Raw genomic sequence first — 11,997 nt, forward strand, 5'->3', positions numbered from 1 at the left:
TTCTCTAATATTTCGAGGTCGTTCACTTAAAGGTCAATGACCTCTACATGTCAGCAGAGGTCAAATCTGACTTACTTTCTACTTTCAAAATGAAGCTTATGGTATCATAAACAAGTTTAATGGTTTAATCATTAATGTAAGCCCTAGACTCAAAGTTCAATGAACTCATTAAACGCCTTGACACCCAAGATGTGTCAACATTGGAACTCCACAACAGGATTAACAACACTGAAAGTCGCATAGCTTATCTACAAAATAAACAACAGAAATGTGAGGAAAGAAATAAATGGTTAGAAAAGTAAATTAATGATCAGTAGCAATATTCAAGGAGAATTTGTGTCCGTCTTCTCGTAGTACCTGAAAAGGAAAAGGAAAAAATTTCCAGTCAGAGAGTTTGTGAAATAGCACAGCAACAACTTGCTGTGGATCTTCATCTTCAGGATATCGATAGGAGCCATCGTGTACCACATCGCACCGATCCCACATCTAATGAAAGAAGAGACGTCAAACCGAGAGCAATTACCATCAAGCAATAATTACATCATATCAACATAGACAAAAGTTACTACTGAATAGAAGGAAACTAAAAGCACCAAAATGAGTCTGTATGAGAATTTGACAAAGACTAATGGTTCACTTCTATTGGGAGGCCATGAACGCCAGCAAAGTACAAGGATCGAACATCCTCGCAGCATGGTCTACCAATGGAAGAATAATTGTATCGGTGAAGACTAACAATGGTTCGATGAAGAGACAAGTAAATAGCAAACAGGATCTCCTTGCCATCGGTTGATATGTTTTTGACCCGTCTTCTGTTTAGACCTGTGTATTTAACTTTATCTTCTTAATCAGTTACATGTACACAACAAACACTGGACAGCCATTTTATTCTTAATGTAATATCATGCCTTAAATAGAATTTTTGAAGACATTCTTGTGTTATGTATGATTATCCTTTAACAACCATCATTTTATTATATCTAATAAAATTGCAAAAAAATGCTGGTATTCTTTTTAATCTAAGTAGCTTTTTGTCACAAAAAGAGTTGTTTATGATTTATAATAGTCTTACCTTACCTTATCTCCAATATTGCAATATTGTTTGGGCAAATACTTGAACAACAAAATTTGAACCCTTTTATAAATGCAAAACGAAAATTCTAAGAATATGTACGAATTAATCTTTTAGGTCTCATTCACGACCTTTATTTATATTCACGACCTTTATATATAACATTCATAAATTTCAGATTGCAACTGTGATGTTCCGAACAGTTAGCAACATAATCCCTTCTAACATCTCCCAAATGTTTGTCATAAATCGTTTAGTTCATTCGCGTAATACTCGGTGAAGCAATAAATTTCATTATCCACAAGTTAACCCCCAAATTCTACTTAATTCATTAAGGCATCGTAGCCCTCGTATATGGAACAATCTTTCTGATAATATCAAGTGTTCAACTACATTAACTTCATTTAAAGCCAAGTTACAAAAACGTGTATATAAGTGAATATTCAAAATATTTTTTTCTGCCTAATTCTACACTTTCTCCGACTCGTGCCCCAACTGTCCCCTGTCCCCATTTTATGTATGCTGGTGATTGCTGATGCTGTGTGAATATTTTTCATTTAATTTTCATATGTATTTTACCTTGATTTTCTGAGAGCTACAACTCAACAGTTCTTATGAACATTTCAGCAGTTTTCCTTTTTTCTCTTTTACATGTAATTTTCACTCTTGAAAATATTTTATATTGTTTTTTTATTTTGGTGAGAAAATAAATAAATTGAACTTGAACTAATTTTTTAAAAAGCTATGGTCACAAAAGTCTTGGTACTACTACCAATAAACATTTAAAATTCTCATAATGGCAGCCGTTTTGCATTTATGCAAATTCGACGTCTTTCCACCAGAAGGATTTCTCTGGACTATTAGTATGTCATTTTCGGGACTTCAGGGAAATGAACTGCGGTGAAAATGATATTATGTAGCAATTTTGACCCCCCCCCCCCCCCTTCCCAGTGGATATTTTTGCTCGACTATTGTAGTGGTAGAGGCAGTAGTAAAAGTAGTGGTAATATAATCATTACTTTTTATTTCTATGTTTTAGATTCAAACGCAAAATATGGCTGTTTCCAAGTACCAAGGAGAGGCAGAAAAAGGTCTTAGAAGCTTAGAACAGAACCTGATAGAGATACCCAAGGACATGGTGCTTTTCTCACTCTCCTTGCGTTCTCTCTATGCTGAAAACGCAGTTGGAGGTAACGACGAAACTACTGAAGAGTTTCGAAAACTCAGGGATCTCACGCGAGACGACGCAATGGTGTACCTCCATGACGTCCTTCCAGTTGCGACCAGTTTCATATCTACCCTCAACGATTTTTTCGAGATATACAAGGCCCTTACTTATGAGCAGTGGTGTGAAATGTTTCAAGACATTCAACATGATGTAATCTCCTATAAAAGTCTCGCTCAAATCATTGTCACAATGCACGAAGATCTGTTGGTAGAACTGAAGAAAAGGCAAGACGAGGCAACAGTCATCGTTAAGAAGGTGAAGGGTCTACAAGAAGAATACGAGAAGGAAAAGGAAAGGCTTGAAAAAAAGGCGGATGTGGAGATGAAATGTGGCATAGGACTCGCCTTCGTCCCATGGGTTGGCCCCTTCATATGTGCAGCATTAGAAATAGCATCAGCAGTAGACCTAGCAGCAGCAATTGCAAAGGCAGAAGAGGGTATAAACCACAAACACGCTGCTATGGCAGTAAGTACGGTACTTATTCCTGCTCTGGGGAACTTCATCGACGGTCTCCAAGATATTGCTGCGTTTTTCTCAGTCACGGAAGTCCAGCTCAAGTCACTTGAGAGAGATTTAGACGACAACAAGAAAATACACTTCCTTCTTTTTCAAAGTAAATCAAAAGAGATACAAGACCAATGCAAGAAGTACTTCGCGGTCCTACCTTCAGTACGCTCCGATCTTAAAGCGATCCCCACAGAAGGAACCGACATGTCATACGTAGATAAGTGGCTTGAAGAACAAAAGAAAGCAATTAAAGAGAAGTATGGTAGTGATTTGGTTGAGATGTTAGTAAAAGCCATCACTGAGAATTAATCCTGAATCATGCAGCTTATCTCTGTCATGTCATTGAGGAAACAGAACCTCAACGTTCGTGTTTATAAGTAAAATCCTCATCCCAATACGTGATTTTACTTGGGATTTCACGTGTAAGCTATTCATTCCAAACGAAAAAACAAACGTAAATTTTATCAGTACAAGGATTTTAATTTGACTCATCTGAACAGCTACCTTTATGAAAAATAGTGGGTCTCTCACTGTATCTGGCAATGGCATTATTCAAACTATTAAAATCTGTGATATCTAGATTAGTGAAATTCGTGTCAGGCTTTCTGTATTGAAAGGGTGTAATTTTTCGGTGAACTTATTTGAACTGCCTTTCGATATCTTTATTGGTTAATCTGATTTCTAGAAACAAAATCGTTCAATATTTGAAATTCTGCTTCTTGACAACAGAATTTAGCATGCCTCTACATTAACTGGGAGTTTGTCATATATACCTTAATTCGCGTGGACATCACTAGCGTACTACTTATACGGTTACACTTCGTAATTCCGAAGCTTCGTAATTCCGAAGGTTCTTTATTCCGAAGGTTCGTAATTCCGAAACACGTAAATTGCCTATACCTCGATGTTCGTTAATCCGAAAACGAAAAAGGGTTCGTTAATCCGAACATTTGTGGCGTTATTCCGACGGTTCGTTAATCCGAAGGTTCGATAATCCGAAAACGAAATAAGGTTCGTTGTTCCGAAGGTTCGTTAATCCGAAAACGAAATAAGGTTCGTTGTTCCGAAGGTTCGTTAATCCAAAAACGAAATAAGATTCGTTGTTCCGAAGGTTCGTTAATCCGAAAACGAAATAAGGTTCGTTAATCCGAAAAAAGAAAACTGGGAAACCGGAGGCAGAGGCAAGGGGGGGCGGGGGACACTGTTGCCGTTCAAATGTTATGAGGATGGGAAGGCAAGGGCGGCCGAACGAATTTTCGTTCGGGGGGTAAAGCCAAAAAATTAAACCCATACGTCAAAATGGACACTTTGGTGATATTTTCACCTTAAGATTATCATCTGCTTGAAGTCATTGTGTGTTTGATAGTGATTAAGTAGAGAAAAACTTTTTTGAAGTGACTTCTTATGGCAGAATGTATATTTAGGCTTTATTTTTCGGGAGAGAGTATAATGAGCGAGCGGCTTGGTAAAAAAAAAATAAAGGTGAAGTTGTAAAACTCGTTTAGGGGTCAAATATTCTTAAAATGGCATTATTGCGAGGTGTTGCGAGCGTAAATCACAAGTTAAAACTTAAGGGTATTTCAATAAACAATGAAAATAAGTTTATAAAAATCCGAGCAAATTGCTGCTGTCATTAAAAAAATTAACACGCGCGCAAAACGCGAGCTTAAACATACTGACCAGAAAAGGAACCTGTTAAAGAAAGCATTTAGTGACCTCTTTCGGATACATATTTCTCCAATCGAATAATTGAGAGTGCGAAGCGCAAGCTGAAAATTTGCAATATTCCAGCCTGAAAACTTAACTTGTATACTTTAAAAAGAGTATTTTATTTCGAAAAACATGAAAAACAGCATATTTATTTTTGAAAAAGGAACTTTCCCATTTTGGAAAAATATGCATTTCCCTGTTTTTTATTTCATTTTGGGGGTGCAAGTGCCTTCTGCCTCCTTCCCAGCGGATCCAACTTTTGTCAAATAGGGGGGGGGGGCAAATTTTTTTCAGCCATATTTTCCTCGATCGGCAGCTTAAAGTTGATTTTTTTTTTTTTTTTTTTTTTTTGAAAGGGTAGTCCTAACAGTCAATAATTAGCTTTATACTTATAAAATAAAGTAAATATGTAATAACATGATAAACCCTTTTTAAATAATGCGAGCGCGAGCTATATATTTTTTTTATATGATGGGCAATATGTTTGTGATCTTCAAAACGAGATGCCTATGTAACTAGATAATAACTGCTAGCAAGAAGCGCGAACAGAAATTTTGAATATAAGCTCTGACCTGATCTAAAGGGGACATTTTTAGAACTTGTTGCAGTTAGCCATGAAGACGATGCGTGTTTTCCTCTTTTTTTGGGGGGGGGGGCATAGCCAAAAAAGGGGCCAATAGAGGCATTTTGGTGCAAACGGATATTTTTGCCATAAGATTATCATCTGTGTAAAGAGGTTGTGTGTTTTGTAGTAATTAAGTTGAGCAAAATTTTTTAAGTGATCTCTGATTGATAAGTTATATATTTACGTTTCATTTCTGCAAGTGTAGCTAGCAAGCGGTTTGGGGGTAAAAATCAAATCTGAAGATGTAAAATTCACCTTTTTGGTCAATTACTGTTAAAAGGGCATCCTTGTGAGATGTTGCGAGCGGATCACGTGCTCAAACTTTTGGAAATTTCGTGTAGGCCTAAAATGATAATAATGATATGGATATCCAGGGAAGCCGCTTCAGTTCTAAAAACTGTTCTCCCAGCTATTATTATTATCCCGGCTTTAGCTGGGCTGTCTAGGCGCCCAAAGGAAGGCATTAACGAATTTCTACCGGGTACCCATTCACCTCACATGGGTTGAGTGCAGCACAGTGTGAATAAATTTCTTGCTGAAGGAAATAATGCCATGACTTGGATTCGAACATACGACCCTCTGCCTTAAAGTCAGAAGACTTATCCACTGGGCCAAAACTCCCCACATAAAAAGTAAACGTTCCGATTTTATTTCGTAATCATGAAAAAAGGATGTGAATTTAACTAAAGAATCAAACGCGAGCACGAAGTGCGAGCTGAGATTTTTCATATACTGACCAGGAGAGGAACCTTTTGCATTTGGTGATTCATGAATGGGATATGTGCTAGGCCTACATATCTCACCAATCGATTAATTCAAGCGCGAAGCTCGAGCTGAAAATTTGTGATATTCTATCTATGAAACTGGACATTCTAGGAATTTTATTTCACCAGGATCAGAATGACTACCTTAATGAGCAATAATTAGTGCGAGCGCAAAACGCGAACCAAAAATGTGTGATATTCCAACCTTAAAAGTGGACATTCTATGCATGTTTTGTTACCAAGAACTGGACGAATACCTTATACCAAAAACTGATGAGAAGCGAGCTTCTTTTTTAAAATTCTGGTAAAAACTGAAAACTAAGGTTAGTATGATTTCCGCCATGGAATTTAGCACAGGGCAAAAACTCCGGTAAAAACAATCTGAGTTTTCTCAGGTAAAAAACTTTATGCAACGGGCCCCAGGTCAGTATATAAACCAATTACAGCTCGCGCTTCGCGCTCGCGTTAATTCTTTAGTAAGATAAAAATCTTCCTCACGATAAAAAAAATGCTCAGAATGTTTAAGTTCAAGTTTTGTTAAATGAAATGTCTACTAGTTTGAGCTTGCGATTCGCGCTTTCAAATCTCACAAGGATCATTATTAGTATTATTTTTTATTTTTATTACCAGCAGAAGCTGTTATTAAAAATGACATCCCCTCCAATACAAATCCTATTATCTGGAGGTTACTCGCACGCGACCAACAAACTTAATCCCCTGCATCCTTAAACCATTTGCTAAAGGCAGCAATTGCTCAGATAAAATCGAAATTAGCCTATGCTTGATCCGGGCGCCTATTCTTAATGAAATACAAGCTTTGGGCCACAACACACGCATGCATCATCGATCGTTATTACTATCATTGCATAATATCGTGTTATCTTGTAATGACAAAACCGTGTTTGTTACCAAAATGAATAATTTTCATTTTCGGAAATACGAACCTTATTTAATTTTCGGATTAAGGAACCTTATTTCGTTTTCGGATTAACGAACCTTCGGAATTACGAACCTTATTTCGTTTTCGGATTGACGAACCTTCGGAATTACGAACCTTATTTCGTTTTCGGATTAACAAACCTCCGGAATTACGAACCTTCGGAATTATGAACCTTCGGAAATACAAACCTTCGGAATAACCGAACCTTCGGAATTACGAAGCTTCGGAATTACGAATGTATGCGACTTATACTGTAGGTAATATTATAATAATCATAATAAAATTACATTTCTATATAGCGCATAATACACGAAGTCTCTATGCGCTTCACATATACATTGCCTGTATAATTTATTTGATGTCTTAGGCACTTTAAAGTTCAAGCTGCTGCATTGCCTCTGACATGATTATTTAGAGATTCATGGTAACTTGATTTATTCAGTGGATACGTAAGTACTTGTATAATTCATAATGAAAATAAGGTTTGTGTACATATTCCCACCTTTCATTGTTAATGGCTTTGTTTTGCATGTGTCTTTATGATTTCATATATGAATGATAGACATATTTTAGTAAAGATTACTATGAATTTAGTTTACATTTGGAATAAGAAATACTGAATATCCTACTCCTTTTTATGCTAATTCATGTTATTGAGAATTGTTGATTTGGAACAGTTATGTTAATGAATGTCTTGTATTTAAAAAGAAGACAAGCATTTTTAGATTATAGTTGACTTTTAGTGTGATTGATGTAAGGGTTATTTCATTAACTTGGTAAAAATTGCATTACTGTTTTAAAAAATTAAAGTTGCTATGATGATTTTCATAGAGACTTCTGCTTATAGCTCCGATTATTTTCCTGTTTTATGTTATTGTTTTCTTTGTTTTTACGTCAGAATGCCAGGGGGAAAACTTCATGTAAGTTATAGATGTTCTCACATTACAATGAAAATGTGTTATACCGTGTGAGTAATAAAACAACTTGACACCTCAGAAATCCCTATTAAAGGGGGGGATACACCATGGGCACGTTATCATTGTATTTGGCTGGAAAGGGTATCTTCTTCCAATTCTCCTAAATAATTTGATACCATATTTATGTGGTACGTCTTCGCGCTTGGATAATCAGTAGGTATATTTTCCATTAACATAAAGTTTGGTTTGGGCCAAAGTAAGGCATAACTGCAGCAATGAATGATTCCAGATGTCAATGACGTCATAAATCCTACATGATTTGGTAAACATATTTTGCAAATCCTTTTTCAATGACATTAACCTGGGAATTGATACTACAAAGTGTTTGTTAAGCAATTATAAAGTAGATAATGAAAACGTGCTTTGAAATGGATTTTATTAATGCAATCCTTGCAGGATTATGATGTCATTGACATATGTATTCATTATTGCAGTCATTTCTTACTTTGGCACAAATCAAAATTTGCATTACTGCAAAAAATACATGGTGATCATCCTTGCGTTAGCAATATACCACGTAAACATGGTATCAAATTGTTTGAAAGCATGTTCTTAAAGGCCATATAATTATATAGATTATGTGTTCATGACATGTTTGTCCTTAAATTGGCGAATTGTGAGATGTCAAGTTCTTTTTACACGGTATAAAAAATCAATTTCTTGTGAGGACTTTTAATTTCGGAATTAACATCAAATTAAAGATTACATGAGAATAGTCATTTTTATAATTATGTGAATATTACATGCTTTTTTGTTCGCTTTCTGTTGCAATTTAATATTGTCATAATGATTTTAATGAGGTTAAGGGATTTTGCTTATTCATGCTTATGGTACTATTTACGGAGAAGTGGAAACATGAATATAACTGTACGTTACTGATTAATGTTTTGCATGTTTTACTTGATACTTAAGTTAAATCAAAGTATTGGATTTCATGTTTTAAAGTAAATAACATTTCTTGATTCCTCCGATTCCATATTATGTATTGTTATATTTTGGGGTAGTTGGAACTTACCCGAATTAATGTTCATGGGAGAAGGGGAGCATATTACATTAAAACTTCGGTGATTGCAAATATTTTGTAGATTCTCATACTTTGTAATGTCTGAGTTCGATTCAAAGTTGATAATCATGTTTGATAGGGATTAACGACAGGGGCCGCGGAAACGGGGGGGGGGCATTGTGGGATTCAGCCCCCCCCCCCGTGCTACTCTTTTCCGAAACCGTGTGCGAAAAACGTAAAAATTGACATCTGATTGATTTTTTTTGCATTGTCAGCACCCCCCCCCTCCCCCCCCCCCCCCCCCACTCTCAAAACCGTTCTGCGGCCCGTTTCATAACTGTTTCACCAAACTTTTGAAGCAGCACTTAAAGGAATAACAAACATAAAACTCCATCGTATTTCATGCGATTCATGGAAACACGTAAAGCAATAATTTTGCGATGGCGTTGAATTGTGTGTGTAGGTGTGGTTGTGTGTGTTGTTTAATGTGTATGTATATGTGTATGATGGATGGGTATGCTGCATTGAATCTTGGTGGAATGAATTGCGATACAGGTTATAGTGAACATAAGCAGACCATGGTACCTTCAAATCTAAGATGGCGTCGAAAATGGCTGCCAAAGCATAAAATTCCACAATTCATCTATTATTTACTTTAATGTCTTAAATTGTGTTTCTATCCAATGGTTTCAGGGTCAGGTAGTAAATTGGAAGGAGTTACAAGGGCAGTCAGTGGTCAAGTATGTGCAAAGATCCAAGATCACTTTTAAAAATGGAGTCTAAACTATAAAATCCAAGATGGCTTCTAAAATGGCGTTTAACTCTCATCGCTTAAAAATAGTCATACTCAAAATATACCAGTGAGAAATTTTGTTTCTGCACTATGGTTTGAAATGTCAAATATATAATATGGACAAGTAACATTCAGTTTTTCATTATACAGTGTATATGTTCAATTTGGTTCTGCTGTTTCCTACTTTTAAATCCATACGAATACTTTTCCCAAATGTATTTAAGCACAGACACCACATATATTCCTCACAGGTGGATATTGTATGAATTATCACAATTTTTAAGTGATTGCACACGCCACCTTGAAAGCCATCTCGGATATTTAGGCAAAACGGACTACTGCATGCATATATAAATGTTAACAATCCCAAAATATTATTTGACCCTTTAGAAACCTAATCATCTCAGGCAGATATTAAATAAACTATGTCCATTTGTAAGTAATAGCAGCCATTTAGCACTCCATTTTTGGAGCCATCTCTAAAAATCTAGACATAAACTGGCCCATTGACTTTCACTTATGTATTACTCGGCCCTTGAAACCTTAGTGTAGACACACGAATCACATCTCTAAAGGCAAATATAGGAAATGAACTACGTCTGTTTTAAGTCTCAGCAGTCAGTTTATAAAACATTATTTATAAGTTATCTTGCTACCATAAATTTTCTTTCTGAATCCTATTTTGGTCTAATGCTCTTGGGCTGCTTGTATTCTATGGCGATTCTAAATAATGTACTTTGACATGAAGTCTCCCATTAATGTAGAATCTATGGTTTCTAACGTGTATGACCATTTTTCAGCAGTGTTCTTTTTTCCTTTGGAATTGATGGACCACCATTTAGTAGTTTGTAAACTACATGTCGTCTAGTTCTTTCACCCCGCCTCTGAATCCCGTATGTCATCATCTGTAAACAAACATTGATAATAATGACACTAATTAATACTAACACTAACACTAATTCTGATGATGATGAAGCTGATGATGATGATTGTAATAATGATGAAATAATAATAATAACGATAATGGTAATACTAATAATGTAGTGATAATGATAACAACGAAAACAATAACAAAAATAAATGATAATAATAATAATAATAATATAAGAAAATCAGTACTTTATCCTGTTGTGTTGACAAAAAGTGGTGAGAATGTCCAGTGTTCATTTTGGGATTTCAAAGAATTTCTGCTCGCGCTTCACATCAATTTCATAGTTAGAAACCATCATGTTTATTGTAACAACAGTTAGTTTTTTTACGTTAGAATAAAAAATAAAAAAAAATTAGCCCGCCTCAATTTGTTGCCTAAGATATGTCTTTTTCTGTGTTACAAAAGTATAAATATTTCAAATGCTTCCTTTTAAGGTCAGCATATGATAAAGTTGATTGATGAAAAAAAGTGCTAAAAGAATATTCCGTTACTTTGCATTCAATTTATCAGACATGGGATATTGCATAATAATAATGATAATAACAACAACAATAGTGATAGAAACAATGATAATACTGCTACTAAGACTAATAATAATGGTAATAATGATAATGATAGTAATGATAATAATAATGATAATAGTAATGATACAAGAATGATGATAAATTAAAGATTATGAAAGATACTATTGCCATTTGAAAAAAAAAAAATATATATATAAAGCAGATGGGTTTGAATCATTCCCATCTTTTTTTTCATTCTGATTTTGTGTGTTAAATGTATGTATAACCTTTATACAGATAACTGTATCCTAAGCTTTTTGTCAGGGTAGAAATTTAATTACAAATGTATTTCAGTTAGAGCTGAAACATGTGTTTAAAATAGTTATTTAGTCCAGGTTAGGGTATGCCTGTAGACAAGCATGTAGATATGTTTTGAATACTTTGAAAGCGAGCATTGGAAACGCTTGATCCACCCCCCCCCCCCTTTAAGAGTACAAGTGTACCAGGTTTATGTCATATTTTATACAGGTGTTCGAAATATTTCTTATTAGAAGTATTTTCATACAGGTGTCGTAAATAACCTAAAGTGATCTAGCATTGATGAGTGCAGATGTATAGATACACAGGAAGTGTCTTTTATTAATAAGAATGTGTTTTATGCACTCATCTGTTATCGAAATTCTTTGAATTACTTTATAGAAATTTTACAGTTAGTCCTAGTAACGGTAGGGTATATTAGGAGGTTGATTTCAGTAATTCAGGGAGAACCACCTAAGCTAAAATAGACTACAGATGTTCGTGTAGGCAGTCTAAGTTATAACTGAGGGACTACGTCGGTGACGAGATAACGACCCCAGCTGCCGCCGGTTCTCCACCGACATGATTGGTCAAAATTCATGTCATCATTGGGGGCTCGATCTCGTCCAATAATTCGTTGAAGCCAC

At 35.4% G+C, this 11,997-nt stretch overlaps 1 protein-coding gene across 1 annotated transcript; it reads left to right on the forward strand.

The window, feature by feature from the left end:
- Positions 1–292: 292 nt before the first annotated feature.
- Positions 293–4,394, forward strand: LOC135155051 (uncharacterized). Its single transcript, XM_064103541.1, has 2 exons — positions 293–757; positions 2,112–4,394. Exons 1-2 carry the CDS (start codon positions 629–631, stop codon positions 3,114–3,116), a joined length of 1,134 nt encoding a protein of 377 aa, XP_063959611.1. The 5' UTR covers positions 293–628; the 3' UTR covers positions 3,117–4,394.
- The last annotated feature ends 7,603 nt before the right edge of the window (positions 4,395–11,997 follow it).

This window comes from Lytechinus pictus, chromosome 8 (genome assembly GCF_037042905.1).
Source record: "Lytechinus pictus isolate F3 Inbred chromosome 8, Lp3.0, whole genome shotgun sequence".
Taxonomy (NCBI): domain Eukaryota; kingdom Metazoa; phylum Echinodermata; class Echinoidea; order Temnopleuroida; family Toxopneustidae; genus Lytechinus; species Lytechinus pictus.